Below are 18640 nucleotides of genomic sequence, written 5' to 3'. Positions count from 1 at the left end.
TCTTTATAATATTATTTACTGGTTTCTCCAGTAAAATGACTTTATCGACACTTCTAAAAGTCTGTGTGTGCACTTACACATACGTCCATGCTCACATGACAACTAAGAAGATATATGCCTGAAACTCAACCGTGTGCCAATATTACAATGCAGATTAATAATATAGCTTCAAAGAAAAAAAACATTTAAATCAACAGCATTTGTCTTCAAGTCATTACATATTCTGTGTACAGAAGACAATATAACTATTTAACAAAAGTCAAGCAGCCAAGAAGTATAATTTCCTTAGTGATCTCTACCATGCCCTTTACAGATGGTGTAAAATCAACTGTATAAAAAGCTGACAGGTTGACCTGACATAAAAGGCATTTCCGATTTATGCATTGCAGATGATTTTGAGTTGATTGACTTATTCCATGAAATTTTATCACTTTCATAGATAATATAAATGACATGATACATAGAAAACTGTGGCTTTATTCATGCCAGGTTTTAAAGACTGTGTGTTCAATAGATGTTAACATATTTTCCTGCAAAATTTCATATTTCCATAGACATAATTGTATTGTTTTGCATAATATTTCAGTAGCAAGAGAATGGACAGATTCTTTGCAAGTCAGAATAAACATGGCTGAGAAGCAATTTAGTTTTCAGTTATGATCTATCTTTGAAGTAACACAATTGAGAAATGGTTATATAAAACATTCTTAAGAATTCTGGCAGTGTACACAAGTTTTAGTTTGTTATAAACATGAGCTAGAGTGGTTTATGCAAGAACATACTTAGATTTTTCTGTAGCAAGCTCTAGAGATATCTTCTGTTCTTTTTTATGAATTTAGTGCTGTTGTTTCAGTATAAAGTAGTACCCGGCTTCTTTTATCATAAAATTACTTACATTGTTCTCCTTAAATGTTGATTAAATGCAGATATCAGATACCTGAATCATCCATGTCTCAAACACATTTGGCCCATGTGGTCATAGACTTTTTCCCTCAGTAGAAAATTCCACCTCTGTGAGCAGAGGTTCTTGTAGATGCATATGGATCTCATACTACCTTTGGAGTATAACAAATACATTCCATTTATCTGAACAAACATTCCAACTACTTCACCTTATGCAGTTGCAATTTGAATCCTAATCTTTAAATGTTGCTCTTGTTATACTCTATAAAGGTTTGTGGGCTTGAGCTGAGAACAAGTGGCTTGCCAAAGCTTCAGAGAGTTCATGGCAGAGGCAAGACTCCTTGGTTTGATTTATGGCTTGAATCTTATTATGAGCATTCTTTTTTCTGGAATTCTGAAATCCAGAATACTCCAAAATCCAAAATAGTCCACATGAGTGGCTGAGATAGAGACACCTTTGCCAAGTTTGGAAACTCCAGTTAGTTCAAAACATGGCAGCTGGATTGGTTACGGAAACATCTAGGAATGAACATATTACACCCTTACTAAAATCACTCCACAGGGTACAAATTAGTTTCTGGGATAATTACAAAGAATTGGTTTTGACCTTTAACAACCCACTCCTGATACTTAGGTCCTCTGGGGAGCAGCTATTCCAACCAGCCAGAATCTGACTGGCATCTGTCACTCAAAGGACCTTTTCATTGGATGCCCTAAGATTGTGGAATGATCAGCCGGAAAACGTTAGAGGAAAGCTGGAACCAAGAGTTTGATTCAGGGCTGAAATATCTGTGGTGAATTCAACAAAAAATTTTGTGGCATCTTGAAGATACTTTTACTTACAGCAGACTTTTGTGAACCACAACACATTCTGTCAGGTGCTAAATAAAATATCTTAGTCTTTAAATTGTTATGTGTCTTTATTTTTCTTTTGAAAGATTAATTGCAACCTCTTTTTTCCATTCCTCAACTTATGGCCAATTAGTAAGCTTATTATAAGATATGTGTGCATATGTCTGTGTGTATTCATTTCCAGAAAGGAACAGTGGGGGAAAGGTTGAAAGGAACTGTATACATGTTCCTTTTCAATATAATTTATGCAAATGTTCATATACATCCACTTGGGATCCACTGGGGTTTGGTTCCTGGATATCAAACTCCATGGTCCCATTATATACAATGGCAAATTAAATAAAATGGTAAAATCAGAGTTTGTCTTTTGGAAATTAAAAAAAATCATCCTATTAATTGTTGAATTAATGGATATATAATCTGTGGATACAACTGTGTGTTCAGGTTGCTCTCTCTCATGGATTTAAATACACGTATAGGTATACCTCATTTAATAAAGTAGACGTGATCCTGGCATTAGTTCTTTAACAGAGAATATAGTTACTAGAGGCAGAAATAACATTGAAAGAATAGTGCTAATTTCCTCCTCCACAAGAAAGAGTTCAACATGGTTCAGCAAACTTTCTGTCCAGAAGTAACAATTTGCACATGTATAATGGCAAGCCTGGATAACTAAACAAACACATTTTGAACCTTCTGAAGACCACTGAAGGCTTCTTTCAAAATGCATTGAAGTATGATTTTTAAAATTTCCCATTTTATTTTTTCTATTTTGCTTATGATTGGTAAAAAGGAGTTTCTTTGTCAGAGGCTTTGTTAACCGAGGTGTGCCTGTAGTATAAAACACCCCCAATAGTCAATTAAACCTTCATTAATTTATACTAGAATTCTGCACTTCAGCTTTTATTGCTCTCAGTATTTATAACAAAAGTCTTCCAAAATGTGGTGAAAGGTCTGCTTTACCAGATTTTTGGAGATGAAACTGCTCTACTCTGCATCCACATCAGCTTGGTGTATTTCTCCTTGCATCTCAAGCTGCCTTTTTAAAGAGGCTCACAGACAATACTGGATTTCATCACAAAAGGAAACATGTGGGATGGGGGACAGTAATGTGTCTTTTTGTAGGTACATACTATATGGCTGCATCTAAAAAAAACTAAGGAAACAGAATTTCTTGGTTTTGTAATTTGTTATTACAAAATTACAGCTCTCTGGACTTTAAGAGAGCTGACTTCCAAAAAATGAAGGCAATACTGAGCAGCATGCCATGGACGCCAATATTAAAAGACAAGGGAGTTAAGGATGGATGGGAGTTTTTTAAAAGTGAAATACTCAAGGCACAAATGCAAACAGTGCCAACAAAGAAAGAAAAAATAAGACAAGTGCGAAGAAGCCAGAATGGATGTCCAAAGAACTTCTAACCGGGCTAAGACTCAAAAGAGACATGCACAAGAAGTGGAAAAGGGGAGAAATCACCAAAGAATTCAAACATATAGCCAACTCCTGTAGGGAAAAGTTTCGCAAGGAGAAGATGGGGTGATCAAGGTCAGCTACATCCAAGAGTATTGAAGGAACTAGCTGAGGTTATTTCAGAACCACTGGCAATGATCTTCAAGAGTTCTTGGAGAACAGGAGAAGTCCCAGCAGATTGGAGGAGGGCAAATGTGGTCCCTATCTTCAAGAAGGGAAAAAGAAAGACCCAAACAATTACCGTCCGGTCAGCCTCACATCAATACCAGGCAAGATCCTGGAAAATATCATTAAGGAAGTGGTCTGCGAACATCTAGAAACAAATGCAGTCATTGCTAATAGCCAACACAGATTTACCAAAACCAAGTCATGCCAGACTAATCTGATCTCTTTTTTTGATACGAGTTACAAGTTGGGTTGATACAGGGAATGCCGTGAATGTAGCCTACCTGGATTTCAGTAAGGCCTTCGACAAAGTCCCCCACAACTTTCTGGCAAACAAACTAGTAAAATGTGGGCTGGACAAAACTATGGTTAGGTGGATCTGTAATTGGCTAAGCGAACGAACCCAAAGGGTGCTCACCAATGCGTCGTCTTCATCTTGGAAAGAAGTGACGAGTGGAGTGCCGCAGGGTTCCGTCTTGGGCCCGGTTCTGTTCAATATCTTTATTAATGACTTAGACGAAGGGTTAGAAGGCACAATCATCAAGTTTACAGATGACACCAAACTGGGAGGGATAGCTAACACTCCAGAAGACAGGAGCAGAATTCAAAACGGTCTTGATAGAGTAGAGAGATGGGTCGAAACTAACAAAATGAAGTTCAACAGGGACAAATGCAAGATACTTCACTTCGGCAGAAAAAATGGAATGCAAAGATACAGAATGGGGGACTCCTGGCTCGACAGCAGTATGTGTGGAAAAGATCTTGGAGTCTTCGTGGACAACAAAAATATGAGCCTACAATGTGATGCGGCTGCTAAAAAAGCCAACGGGATTCTGGCCTGCATAAATAGGGGTATAGCGTCTAGATCCAGGGAAGTCATGCTACCCCTCTATTCTGCCTTGGTTAGACCACACCTGGAATACTGTGTCCAATTCTGGGCACCACAATTGAAGGGAGATGTTGACAAGCTGAAAAGCATCCAGAGGAGGGTAACTAAAACGATTAAGGGTCTGGAGAACAAGCCCTATGAGGAGTGGCTTAAAGAACTAGGCATGTTTAGCCTGCAGAAGAGAAGGCTGAGAGGAGACATGATAGCCATGTACAAATACGTGAAGGGAAGATATAGGGAGGAGGGAGCAAGCTTGTTTTCTGCTGCCCTGGAGACTAGGATGCGGAACAATGGCTTCAAACTTCAGGAAAGGAGATTCCACCTGAATATCAGGAAGAATTTCCTCACTGTGAGAGCTGTTCGGCAGTGGAACTCTCTGCCGTGGACTGTGGTGGAGGCTCCTTCTTTGGAGGCTTTTAAGCAGAGGCTGGATGGCCATCTGTCGGGGGTGCTTTGAATGCGATTTCCTGCTTCTTGGCAGGGGTCTCTTCCATGAGGTCTCTTCCAACTCTACTATTCGATGATTCTATGTATGTTCCCCCATTTTCCTGTATTGTCAGCCAGGATTCATATTTACTTTGGCCAAATGGCATTAGAAAATGATATTTAGAAAATGTTGAGGAACTACAGAGGTGACTGGAGTACTTGAAGGCAGTTTATAAAAACCACTATGTTTATTAAATAAAGACTTCAGCTTAAAGGCTTCATTTAGCTTTCTGTTCAACTTTTCTGTGTCTTATGTCTGATGTGAACAAGTAAACTGCATGCGAGTGTTAGGATCACATTTAATATTTAAAGCAGAAAAGTTTTCTAAGGGTGCTTGTCTGTTTTTTAAAAAATATTGAATAATTTGGTTACATATTATCCTTGCTGAATACATGTGCAATCTTTTAATGGCAAAATCTGCATGTAGGATCCAGTCGTACAAAGTAATACATTTGACAGACCCTACAAAAATGAATGGAGCTTCTATAAGAGGAGATTTTTAATTTGTTGTATTCTCATGCAGTTATTTTTAGATCTTGAATCATAGATATGATAATAAATATCCCTTCAGATTGTCACATATTTGTTTAAAGACTAGTTCAGTACTCGTATATGGAGATCCCTTCCATAGCAGATCAAACAGTCATTTTTGCATAAAATATTCATATTTATCAGTTCCTTAGGCTCAGAGCAAAGTGTGCAGATTCCTGTATTTTATCTATATAGGATATTAATGTATATTTTAGATGTTCTCTGAACTGCTTAATCAGGACATTCTTCTGGATGTTTTGCACAGAATGGATTTGTATCAAGCAAGGTTTCCTTGCTCATATTTATTATTTTAAAAATCAGGTGGCTGTTCTTCATAGCTGGATGATATGATGGGAAATATGTGGATTGATGTAACAGAAATGCATGGATCTGTAAAAAAAGAAAAGACAAGAATGAACAGACAAGTGGCACTTTAAATGACACTCTCCTTCTTGCTTGTATCCATAGTTGGAGAAAGTGGAAAGGAAGCATTTCCAAACTAACGAGTGTTGCTGTGAGAGATTACAGTTAAGCAGTGAGATTGGGTCACTTGAAAGTTAAGAATGTGATCATAAGCTAAAAAGCAATGTTACTCTAGACTACATCAATAGGAATATAATGTCTAGATTGAGGGAAGCAATAGACTCACTCTATTCTGCTTTGGTCAGTACTGTGTCTGGTTCTGGCTACCACAGTTCAAGAGGATATTGACAAGCTGGAAGGTATCCAGAAAAGGGCAAAGTGGGAAAATGTCTAGAAAATGGGTGCTATGAGGAGCAGCTCAAGAGTCGGGTATGCTTAGCCCTGGAGAAGAGAAGGTTAAGAGGGGACATGAAATCCATATTGAAATATTTGAAAAAATGTTACATGGAAGATGGAGCAAACTTGTTTTCTGCTGCTTCAGAGACTTGGATACTTGGACACAGAATAGTGGATTCAAACTACAGGAAAAGTGATTCAACTTAAACATTTGGAAGAACTTCTTGACAGTAAGAGTTGCTTGACACTGGGTCAGAGAAATGTTTACTTCAGCTCCCAGAATTCCTGACCATTGATCAAGCTAGCTAAGGCTTCTGGGAAGTGGAGTCCCAATCGCCTGGAGGGTCGCAGATTGTGCAGGCCTGCTCTCAAGAATGATGCCATTACCTATGCAGGCCTGTTTTTTAGCCACGCTTCCATCTCCATCACTGGGAGTGTCCCCCTTCCTCCTTCCTTTCATCAGTAGCAGCTTAAACAAGAAACCTTGATCACCAGTAACAGACAGCTGTTTTTAACTCTCAACCATATGTAAAATCTTTTAGTTCAACTTGAGGGAATTTGTCCTAGTGTGATGCCTCTGGGCCTTGTAGTCCTGCTCCTAGTGCCATCGTGGCAGATGAAGACGAAAACATGGGGTTTTCGCCGGTTCAACAAGAGCCGGAGTCCTTTTACCTGCCGGATGTTGATGTTTGTCCCCAAGAATTCAGTAAAACAGACCTGGGACATTCCTCGCCTCCGTTCCCTAGAAAAGAATCCTACTGTGCTGACAGAGGAGTCAGGGAACAGAATCGCAGGAGTTTACGGATTGCTGCCAAACAACAGGCTGATTAGACCTGCTTCCCTTGGGAAATTCTAAGGAGTCTTGCATCTGGACAAAGTTGGGTTTCGCTTCCCGTTCTCTAGGGAAAGAAATTGTTGGCGGGAAAACGAGACCCCAATATAGGTGCCTGACGCGGGAGAATCTTTGCGGAGTCAACAGAGCAGCTTCAGGAGTAAGATCGTGTGTGGACTTCGTAACCCCAGTTCCTTGCTTCCCTGATTAAGTAATCAAGACTTGCCTCGCTTTGCTTTTAACCACGGACCTTGTTCCAAGAATCACTGTTTGCCTTGTATCCAGCCTTGTTTCCAGCCTTGTTGTCAAGCTACCTAGGACTCCTGAGACTCAGACATTTCCCCACACTATTGCTTGGCAATAGTTTACGGATTGCTGCCAAACAATAGTGTGTGTTTCGGTATTGGATAAAGAACTTTGAACTCTAATATCATTTATTGGACAATACATTTTTGGACTATATTTGACCTCATCTGAAAGGTCTGCTTCTGAACTATATTCTTCACTTGTTTTTATTGCTTTTATACATTTACTTAATAAAGATATTAGATAGAGATTGGCCTCCATGTATGGTTCTTGGTGCCCTGCTGCCAGGGGTCTGACAGTTTGACTCCGCCACAAAAGCACCAAGCAACCTAAGGCCAATATGTCTGTTACACCAGGAGCCGGAGCGGGCGGCCCTACCCAGCCACCACCCAGTTACACCATTTCCCAGGATGAATTCAACCGGATCCGGGACAAACTTCGAGAGCAAGAGGGAGAAATTCGGGGCTTGAAGGATCGCGGAGTCCGACTCCCTGCCCTAGCACTACCAACCAAGTTCTCCGGAGAAGCCTCCAAGGTTCATGTTTTCCGTCGCCAGTGCATGGCATACCTAGAAGCCCGCCACACCGAGTTTCCCCAAGAAGATGTCAAGGTGGCGTGGATTTACAGTCTCCTAGATGGACCTGCGGCCACATGGGTGACGGCGCTGTACGATGCGGGTTCCACGCACTTAAACACCGCACAGCAATTCCTGGTCCATCTTCGAAACACCTGGGGAATCGAGGATGATGAAGAGGCGGCCGGCCACAAACTCCGACGCCTCTTCCAAGGGGACAGACCGCTGTCCCGGTACATAGCCGAGTTCCGGGTGTTGGCTCAAAACACCGGCTGGAACGACATAGCCCTCAGGACAATTTTGCGAGGGCCTCAATCTTGAGATGCAGGAAGAAATCTCTAAGGTGGATCCCCCTGGGACTCTTGAAAGACTCATCGCCCATTGTTTACGGGCTGAAGTCCTGCTCGCCAACAAGAAACAGTGGCTCCGAGGCCAGAGTGGAAGAGCCGGAGTAAAACCCCCCTCTTCTGCCAGTGTCCAGCCTCGTCCGGTATGGAGACCCCCACAGCCAGCCACTAACCCCATGGGAAGCGAGGAGGAGCCGATGCAACTGGGCAATGTGCGTCCCAGGCTGGATGTTGCAGAAAAGGCCCGCCGCCAACGCTTGAATCTGTGCTGGTACTGTGGGAATGGGGGCCACTTCGCCAGGGAGTGCCCAGCCAAGAAGAAGCCCCCGCCCGTCTGGCGGCGGTGTCCTCCGCGGAAGCGGAGGCTGCCGAGGCGGCTGGAACAAAGCCGGCGGGGGAAGCCAGCGACCGGGTGTAGAGGGGCTCGCCAACCCGGTCAAAAACTCCTCTCAAGAGCCGCAAACGGGGGTCCTATTTGTCCTGGTGGTCACACTGTGGTCAGTAAAAAAGGGACCCGTCATGATCCATGCCATGATAGACTCAGGGGCAACAAACAATTTCATCGATAGAGACTATGCTAACTCCCTGGGACTACAATACCATGATTTCAAGAACGCCCGGGTGGTGCAAGCCATAGACGGCCGACCCCTGAAGACAGGTCCAGTAAGCCAATGGACCGAGCCCACCAGAATGTGGATAAGAGAACACATGGAAGAAATCTCCTTCTTCGTTACTGAGGTTCCTCATTTCCCCGTGATCTTGGGTATCCCGTGGTTGACACTCCATGACCCAAACATTTCCTGGTCTAACAGGGAACTGCAGTTCGCTTCAAAGTACTGCCAAAACCATTGCCTAGTCGCCAGGGTCTATGCCACAGACACAGAACCCATCATCACCTTGCCCAAGAAATATTCGGATTTTTGGGATGTTTTCAATGAAAAAGAAGCCGAGAAACTACCCCCACATAGACCCTATGACTGTGCCATTGATCTGGTGGAGGGGGCCCCAATTCCGCGAGGACACCTCTACTCCCTGACTGAACCAGAGCAGGAAGCTCTCAGGGAGTTTATAGAGACAAACCTCCGCAAGGGGTTTATCAGGCCTTCCCAATCCCCAGCCGCTTCCCCGGTGATGTTTGTGAAAAAGAAATCAGGGGACCTACGCTTGGTCGTGGACTATCGAGCACTGAACAACATCACGAAGCGGAACCGCTACCCATTGCCACTGATCGCGGACCTATTGGATCGACTCCGGGGGGCCAAGGTTTACACCAAACTGGATCTTCGCGGGGCTTACAATTTGGTTCGCATTAGAGAAGGGGACGAATGGAAAACCGCCTTCCAGACCAAATTCGGATTATTTGAAACACTAGTCATGAATTTCGGATTATGTGGGGCCCCTGCAACATTCCAGCATTTTGTCAATGATATTTTCCAGGACTACCTAGACTGTTTTTTGATTATATATTTGGACGATTTTTTGGTGTTCTCGAAATCACAAACAGAACACGATCAGCACGTCAGAATGGTGCTACAACGATTGCGGGATCATGGACTATACGTCAAGTTAGAAAAATGCGCCTTTGATTTGCAAGAAGTAGACTTCCTGGGATACCGCGTCTCGCCACTAGGGCTATCCATGGATCCGACAAAAGTTTCGGCCGTGTTGGAATGGCGGGCGCCAACTAACAAAAAGGAAGTACAGCGCTTCTTGGGGTTTGCAAACTACTACCGCAAATTCATCCCAGATTTCGCTTGCTGGTCTGACCCAATCACCAGCTGTATCCGAGGGAAACAGCCTTTCCGCTGGACAGAACAAGCTGAAAGGGGTTTCCAGCAGCTAAAGCGATTATTCACGACCCAGCCAATTCTACAGCACCCTGATCCAAAAACCCCTTTTGTTGTTCAGGCAGATGCCTCCGATGTGGCAGTAGGGGCTGTGCTGATGCAACCAGTGGGAGAACATCTCCATCCATGTGCCTATTACTCACGCCAACTAACAGCTCCAGAAAGAAACTATACCATTTGGGAAAAGGAGCTCTTAGCCATAAAGACAGCCTTTGAAAACTGGAGGCATTGGTTAGAAGGGGCCAAATTCCCCATTGAAGTTCATACAGACCATCGGAATTTAGAGCACCTAAGGACCGCACGAAAGCTAAACCAAAGGCAACAACGCTGGGCTTTGTTCTTTGAACGTTTTGACTTCCGGATCCACTATGTGACTCCTGCTCAGACCAAGCAAGCAGATGCCCTATCACGAAAACCGGAGTATGCAACAGGGCGCAGAGACACCTCAGAATCTCGATTGCTGCAACCCGAGAACTTTGCCACGCTCACAGTGGGAAACACCAAATCCACTTCAATTGAGCCAGCTCCTCCTAACCCAAAAACCCCAACCACAGAGTCCCTTCTCACTCAAGAGATTAGGGCCAGTCAACAGACAGATGCCTGGGCCCAAGACCAGATTCGCAAAGGACTACGTTTCCCTTTCTCACGTAAGAACGGTCTATTATGCTACAGAAACCATGTTTACATCCCTCCAGGCCCCGGCAGAGAAAAAGCACTTCGTTTGTGCCATGACAGCAAGCCTGCCGGACATTTTGGGCTATTCAAAACCATGCACTTGATCCTGCGAGATTTCTGGTGGCCCAAGATTCGCAAGGATGTGGAAAATTATGTCAACACCTGCCCTGTATGCCAGCGTTCCAAGACGCGAAGGGAGAAGCCGTCAGGGCTACTGCACCCCCTTCCCACACCTTCTCGCCCATGGGAGATAATTTCCGCGGATTTTATCACAGATCTACCACCATCCCTTGGATTCACCACGATTCTAGTAGTGGTGGACCTTTTCACCAAGATGGCCCACTTCATCCCCTGCGATGGTCTTCCCACGGCCAAAGAGACCGCAGACTTATTTCTTCAACATGTATTCCGACTACATGGATTGCCCAAGAGTTTGGTCACTGACCGTGGATCTCAATTCACCTCTCGTTTTTGGAAAGCCCTGCAAAAACTATTGGGCATAGACTCTCGTTTATCCTCAGCTCACCATCCCCAAACAGATGGACAAACTGAGCGCACCAATGCCACTTTGGAACAATATCTTCGCTGTAATGTAAACTACCAACAGGACAGTTGGGCTTCCCTATTACCTCTTTCAGAGTTTGCATACAACAATGGTGTCCAGAATTCAACTAAAAAACCCCCGTTTTTTGCGAACTATGGTTTCCACCCCTGTTTCTTCCCTCCCATCGTGGAGACCTCAGAAGTCCCTGCAGCAGAGGATTGGCTACAGGGACTCACAGCGGTGCAAGAACTCTTGCACCAGCAACTTGATCAAGCCAAGGAGGACTACAAACGCCACGCTGACAGCCATCGCCAGCCTGGCCCCGAGATCAAGGTAGGAGATCGGGTTCTGTTGTCCACTCGCTTTTTGCCCTCCCACCGTCCCTGCCAGAAGTTAGATGCCCGTTTCATTGGTCCCTACCCAGTGGTGGCGCAACTTAACCCTGTGACTTTCAAACTCCAACTTCCGCGCTCCATGCGCATTCATCCGGTGTTCCATCGTTCTCTGCTCCTTCCGGCGGATGGTGTACGCCCCGACGCGAGCCAGCCGCCCCCCGCCCCTGTTTTAGTGGACGGAGAGGAGGAATTCGAGGTTCAGGACATTTTGGATTCTCGCTTCCACCGCCGCCGCCTTCAGTATCTCATTGCCCCCGACTTAGTCCGCCGCTTCCACCAGGCCTACCCTTCCAAGCCGCGGCCCCGCGACTCTCGGAGAGGGGCCCTGAATGAGGGGGGCCTTGGGAGAGGGGATAGTGTGATGCCTCATGGGCCTTGTAGTCCTGTTCCTAGTGCCATCGTGGCAGATGAAGACGAAAACATGGGGTTTTCGCCGGTTCAATAAGAGCCGGAGTCCTTTCACCTGCCGGATGTTGATGTTTGTCCCCAAGAATTCAGTAAAACAGACCTGGGACATTCCTCGCCTCCGTTCCCTAGAAAAGAATCCTACTGTGCTGACAGAGGAGTCAGGGAACAGAATCGCAGGAGTTTACGGATTGCTGCCAAACAACAGGCTGATTAGACCTGCTTCCCTTGGGAAATTCTAAGGAGTCTTGCATCTGGACAAAGTTGGGTTTCGCTTCCCGTTCTCTAGGGAAAGAGATTGTTGGCGGGAAAACGAGACCCCAATATAGGTGCCTGACGCGGGAGAATCTTTGCGGAGTCAACAGAGCAGCTTCAGGAGTAAGATCGTGTGTGGACTTTGTAACCCCAGTTCCTTGCTTCCCGGATTAAGTAATCAAGACTTGCCTCGCTTTGCTTTTAACCACGGACCTTGTTCCAAGAATCACTGTTTGCCTTGTATCCAGCCTTGTATCCAGCCTTGTTTCCAGCCTTGTTGTCAAGCTACCTAGGACTCCTGAGACTCAGACATTTCCCCACACTATTGCTTGGCAATAGTGTGTGTTTCGGTATTGGATAAAGAACTTTGAACTCCAATATCATTTATTGGACAATACATTTTTGGACTATATTTGACCTCATCTGAAAGGTCTGCTTCTGAACTATATTCTTCACTTGTTTTTATTGCTTTTATACATTTACTTAATAAAGATATTAGATAGAGATTGGCCTCCATGTATGGTTCTTGGTGCCCTGCTGCCAGGGGTCTGACAGTTTGACTCCGCCACAAAAGCACCAAGCAACCTAAGGCCAATATGTCTGTTACACCAGGAGCCGGAGCGGGCGGCCCTACCCAGCCACCACCCAGTTACACCATTTCCCAGGATGAATTCAACCGGATCCGGGACAAACTTCGAGAGCAAGAGGGAGAAATTCGGGGCTTGAAGGATCGCGGAGTCCGACTCCCTGCCCTAGCACTACCAACCAAGTTCTCCGGAGAAGCCTCCAAGGTTCATGTTTTCCGTCGCCAGTGCATGGCATACCTAGAAGCCTGCCACACCGAGTTTCCCCAAGAAGATGTCAAGGTGGCGTGGATTTACAGTCTCCTAGATGGACCTGCGGCCACATGGGTGACGGCGCTGTACGATGCGGGTTCCACGCACTTAAACACCGCACAGCAATTCCTGGTCCATCTTCGAAACACCTGGGGAATCGAGGATGATGAAGAGGCGGCCGGCCACAAACTCCGACGCCTCTTCCAAGGGGACAGACCGCTGTCCCGGTACATAGCCGAGTTCCGGGTGTTGGCTCAAAACACCGGCTGGAACGACATAGCCCTCAGGACAATTTTGCGAGGGCCTCAATCTTGAGATGCAGGAAGAAATCTCTAAGGTGGATCCCCCTGGGACTCTTGAAAGACTCATCGCCCATTGTTTACGGGCTGAAGTCCTGCTCGCCAACAAGAAACAGTGGCTCCGAGGCCAGAGTGGAAGAGCCGGAGTAAAACCCCCCTCTTCTGCCAGTGTCCAGCCTCGTCCGGTATGGAGACCCCCACAGCCAGCCACTAACCCCATGGGAAGCGAGGAGGAGCCGATGCAACTGGGCAATGTGCGTCCCAGGCTGGATGTTGCAGAAAAGGCCCGCCGCCAACGCTTGAATCTGTGCTGGTACTGTGGGAATGGGGGCCACTTCGCCAGGGAGTGCCCAGCCAAGAAGAAGCCCCCGCCCGTCTGGCGGCGGTGTCCTCCGCGGAAGCGGAGGCTGCCGAGGCGGCTGGAACAAAGCCGGCGGGGGAAGCCAGCGACCGGGTGTAGAGGGGCTCGCCAACCCGGTCAAAAACTCCTCTCAAGAGCCGCAAACGGGGGTCCTATTTGTCCTGGTGGTCACACTGTGGTCAGTAAAAAAGGGACCCGTCATGATCCATGCCATGATAGACTCAGGGGCAACAAACAATTTCATCGATAGAGACTATGCTAACTCCCTGGGACTACAATACCATGATTTCAAGAACGCCCGGGTGGTGCAAGCCATAGACGGCCGACCCCTGAAGACAGGTCCAGTAAGCCAATGGACCGAGCCCACCAGAATGTGGATAAGAGAACACATGGAAGAAATCTCCTTCTTCGTTACTGAGGTTCCTCATTTCCCCGTGATCTTGGGTATCCCGTGGTTGACACTCCATGACCCAAACATTTCCTGGTCTAACAGGGAACTGCAGTTCGCTTCAAAGTACTGCCAAAACCATTGCCTAGTCGCCAGGGTCTATGCCACAGACACAGAACCCATCATCACCTTGCCCAAGAAATATTCGGATTTTTGGGATGTTTTCAATGAAAAAGAAGCCGAGAAACTACCCCCACATAGACCCTATGACTGTGCCATTGATCTGGTGGAGGGGGCCCCAATTCCGCGAGGACACCTCTACTCCCTGACTGAACCAGAGCAGGAAGCTCTCAGGGAGTTTATAGAGACAAACCTCCGCAAGGGGTTTATCAGGCCTTCCCAATCCCCAGCCGCTTCCCCGGTGATGTTTGTGAAAAAGAAATCAGGGGACCTACGCTTGGTCGTGGACTATCGAGCACTGAACAACATCACGAAGCGGAACCGCTACCCATTGCCACTGATCGCGGACCTATTGGATCGACTCCGGGGGGCCAAGGTTTACACCAAACTGGATCTTCGCGGGGCTTACAATTTGGTTCGCATTAGAGAAGGGGACGAATGGAAAACCGCCTTCCAGACCAAATTCGGATTATTTGAAACACTAGTCATGAATTTCGGATTATGTGGGGCCCCTGCAACATTCCAGCATTTTGTCAATGATATTTTCCAGGACTACCTAGACTGTTTTTTGATTATATATTTGGACGATTTTTTGGTGTTCTCGAAATCACAAACAGAACACGATCAGCACGTCAGAATGGTGCTACAACGATTGCGGGATCATGGACTATACGTCAAGTTAGAAAAATGCGCCTTTGATTTGCAAGAAGTAGACTTCCTGGGATACCGCGTCTCGCCACTAGGGCTATCCATGGATCCGACAAAAGTTTCGGCCGTGTTGGAATGGCGGGCGCCAACTAACAAAAAGGAAGTACAGCGCTTCTTGGGGTTTGCAAACTACTACCGCAAATTCATCCCAGATTTCGCTTGCTGGTCTGACCCAATCACCAGCTGTATCCGAGGGAAACAGCCTTTCCGCTGGACAGAACAAGCTGAAAGGGGTTTCCAGCAGCTAAAGCGATTATTCACGACCCAGCCAATTCTACAGCACCCTGATCCAAAAACCCCTTTTGTTGTTCAGGCAGATGCCTCCGATGTGGCAGTAGGGGCTGTGCTGATGCAACCAGTGGGAGAACATCTCCATCCATGTGCCTATTACTCACGCCAACTAACAGCTCCAGAAAGAAACTATACCATTTGGGAAAAGGAGCTCTTAGCCATAAAGACAGCCTTTGAAAACTGGAGGCATTGGTTAGAAGGGGCCAAATTCCCCATTGAAGTTCATACAGACCATCGGAATTTAGAGCACCTAAGGACCGCACGAAAGCTAAACCAAAGGCAACAACGCTGGGCTTTGTTCTTTGAACGTTTTGACTTCCGGATCCACTATGTGACTCCTGCTCAGACCAAGCAAGCAGATGCCCTATCACGAAAACCGGAGTATGCAACAGGGCGCAGAGACACCTCAGAATCTCGATTGCTGCAACCCGAGAACTTTGCCACGCTCACAGTGGGAAACACCAAATCCACTTCAATTGAGCCAGCTCCTCCTAACCCAAAAACCCCAACCACAGAGTCCCTTCTCACTCAAGAGATTAGGGCCAGTCAACAGACAGATGCCTGGGCCCAAGACCAGATTCGCAAAGGACTACGTTTCCCTTTCTCACGTAAGAACGGTCTATTATGCTACAGAAACCATGTTTACATCCCTCCAGGCCCCGGCAGAGAAAAAGCACTTCGTTTGTGCCATGACAGCAAGCCTGCCGGACATTTTGGGCTATTCAAAACCATGCACTTGATCCTGCGAGATTTCTGGTGGCCCAAGATTCGCAAGGATGTGGAAAATTATGTCAACACCTGCCCTGTATGCCAGCGTTCCAAGACGCGAAGGGAGAAGCCGTCAGGGCTACTGCACCCCCTTCCCACACCTTCTCGCCCATGGGAGATAATTTCCGCGGATTTTATCACAGATCTACCACCATCCCTTGGATTCACCACGATTCTAGTAGTGGTGGACCTTTTCACCAAGATGGCCCACTTCATCCCCTGCGATGGTCTTCCCACGGCCAAAGAGACCGCAGACTTATTTCTTCAACATGTATTCCGACTACATGGATTGCCCAAGAGTTTGGTCACTGACCGTGGATCTCAATTCACCTCTCGTTTTTGGAAAGCCCTGCAAAAACTATTGGGCATAGACTCTCGTTTATCCTCAGCTCACCATCCCCAAACAGATGGACAAACTGAGCGCACCAATGCCACTTTGGAACAATATCTTCGCTGTAATGTAAACTACCAACAGGACAGTTGGGCTTCCCTATTACCTCTTTCAGAGTTTGCATACAACAATGGTGTCCAGAATTCAACTAAAAAACCCCCGTTTTTTGCGAACTATGGTTTCCACCCCTGTTTCTTCCCTCCCATCGTGGAGACCTCAGAAGTCCCTGCAGCAGAGGATTGGCTACAGGGACTCACAGCGGTGCAAGAACTCTTGCACCAGCAACTTGATCAAGCCAAGGAGGACTACAAACGCCACGCTGACAGCCATCGCCAGCCTGGCCCCGAGATCAAGGTAGGAGATCGGGTTCTGTTGTCCACTCGCTTTTTGCCCTCCCACCGTCCCTGCCAGAAGTTAGATGCCCGTTTCATTGGTCCCTACCCAGTGGTGGCGCAACTTAACCCTGTGACTTTCAAACTCCAACTTCCGCGCTCCATGCGCATTCATCCGGTGTTCCATCGTTCTCTGCTCCTTCCGGCGGATGGTGTACGCCCCGACGCGAGCCAGCCGCCCCCCGCCCCTGTTTTAGTGGACGGAGAGGAGGAATTCGAGGTTCAGGACATTTTGGATTCTCGCTTCCACCGCCGCCGCCTTCAGTATCTCATTGCCCCCGACTTAGTCCGCCGCTTCCACCAGGCCTACCCTTCCAAGCCGCGGCCCCGCGACTCTCGGAGAGGGGCCCTGAATGAGGGGGGCCTTGGGAGAGGGGATAGTGTGATGCCTCATGGGCCTTGTAGTCCTGTTCCTAGTGCCATCGTGGCAGATGAAGACGAAAACATGGGGTTTTCGCCGGTTCAATAAGAGCCGGAGTCCTTTCACCTGCCGGATGTTGATGTTTGTCCCCAAGAATTCAGTAAAACAGACCTGGGACATTCCTCGCCTCCGTTCCCTAGAAAAGAATCCTACTGTGCTGACAGAGGAGTCAGGGAACAGAATCGCAGGAGTTTACGGATTGCTGCCAAACAACAGGCTGATTAGACCTGCTTCCCTTGGGAAATTCTAAGGAGTCTTGCATCTGGACAAAGTTGGGTTTCGCTTCCCGTTCTCTAGGGAAAGAGATTGTTGGCGGGAAAACGAGACCCCAATATAGGTGCCTGACGCGGGAGAATCTTTGCGGAGTCAACAGAGCAGCTTCAGGAGTAAGATCGTGTGTGGACTTTGTAACCCCAGTTCCTTGCTTCCCGGATTAAGTAATCAAGACTTGCCTCGCTTTGCTTTTAACCACGGACCTTGTTCCAAGAATCACTGTTTGCCTTGTATCCAGCCTTGTATCCAGCCTTGTTTCCAGCCTTGTTGTCAAGCTACCTAGGACTCCTGAGACTCAGACATTTCCCCACACTATTGCTTGGCAATAGTGTGTGTTTCAGTATTGGATAAAGAACTTTGAACTCCAATATCATTTATTGGACAATACATTTTTGGACTATATTTGACCTCATCTGAAAGGTCTGCTTCTGAACTATATTCTTCACTTGTTTTTATTGCTTTTATACATTTACTTAATAAAGATATTAGATAGAGATTGGCCTCCGTGTATGGTTCTTGGTGCCCTGCTGCCAGGGGTCTGACACCTACATGGAACCATCTATCCAAAGTTTCCAAAAAGAGAGCAGAGTGCACAAAAAGTAGTGTGTTGGTGTAACTTGCTTATGATACAACTAGTATGTATTGGACTATGTGTGTATGTGGCTTTACGACACCTGTCAATTTATGTCAATCAATTTATCGGATTTTTAAGCAAGGGGTAGTAAGAGTTGTTTTTGTCAGTTCCTTCCACTAAAATAGAAACTATAGTAGCTGGTATTTATTGGCAGTCTTCCATCCAAGTACCTGCCAGGGCTGATTTTGCTTAGCTTCTATGATCAGACAGCATCTGGTGCCTTTAGGATAGACATGCATTGAATTATGCTTTTCCTTAATCTTATTAAGAGGGTTGTTTGAAGCGTGTTTTATCCCTTTCTGTTCCCTGCAAGAGACAGCCTTCAACTTGCTTGACCTTTGTCTGTCCCTGCCTAGTATTCCAAACTTAGTAAAAGCTGAGTCTGTCAGTAGCTCTGTGCGTGGGTTGATGCTTATAGCCCAGAAACCCAATAGGGCTTTCAACTGAATATCATGAATATGCT

At 46.3% G+C, this 18640-nt stretch overlaps 1 protein-coding gene across 4 annotated transcripts in view; it reads left to right on the top strand.

Annotated features, from left to right (window-relative positions):
• pcbd2 (pterin-4 alpha-carbinolamine dehydratase 2) overlaps positions 1 to 18640 on the top strand; it is a 58772-nt gene that overhangs the window by 9425 nt on the left and 30707 nt on the right. Inside the window, exon 3 of one of the 4 annotated variants that reach the window (XM_062970350.1) lies at positions 1538 to 12030. The exons of the other annotated variants lie outside the window; for them this stretch is intronic. Within the exon in view, the coding sequence (XP_062826420.1) occupies positions 8397 to 12020 (3624 nt within the window). The 5' untranslated portion in view covers positions 1538 to 8396 and the 3' untranslated portion in view covers positions 12021 to 12030. Of the gene's footprint in view, positions 1 to 1537; positions 12031 to 18640 lie in introns of those variants that run through there. 4 annotated transcript variants of the gene reach the window in all.

The sequence above is a fragment of the Anolis carolinensis genome, chromosome 2, assembly GCF_035594765.1.
Source record: "Anolis carolinensis isolate JA03-04 chromosome 2, rAnoCar3.1.pri, whole genome shotgun sequence".
Taxonomy (NCBI): domain Eukaryota; kingdom Metazoa; phylum Chordata; class Lepidosauria; order Squamata; family Dactyloidae; genus Anolis; species Anolis carolinensis.
This window is presented reverse-complemented; position numbering and strand designations above follow the sequence as displayed.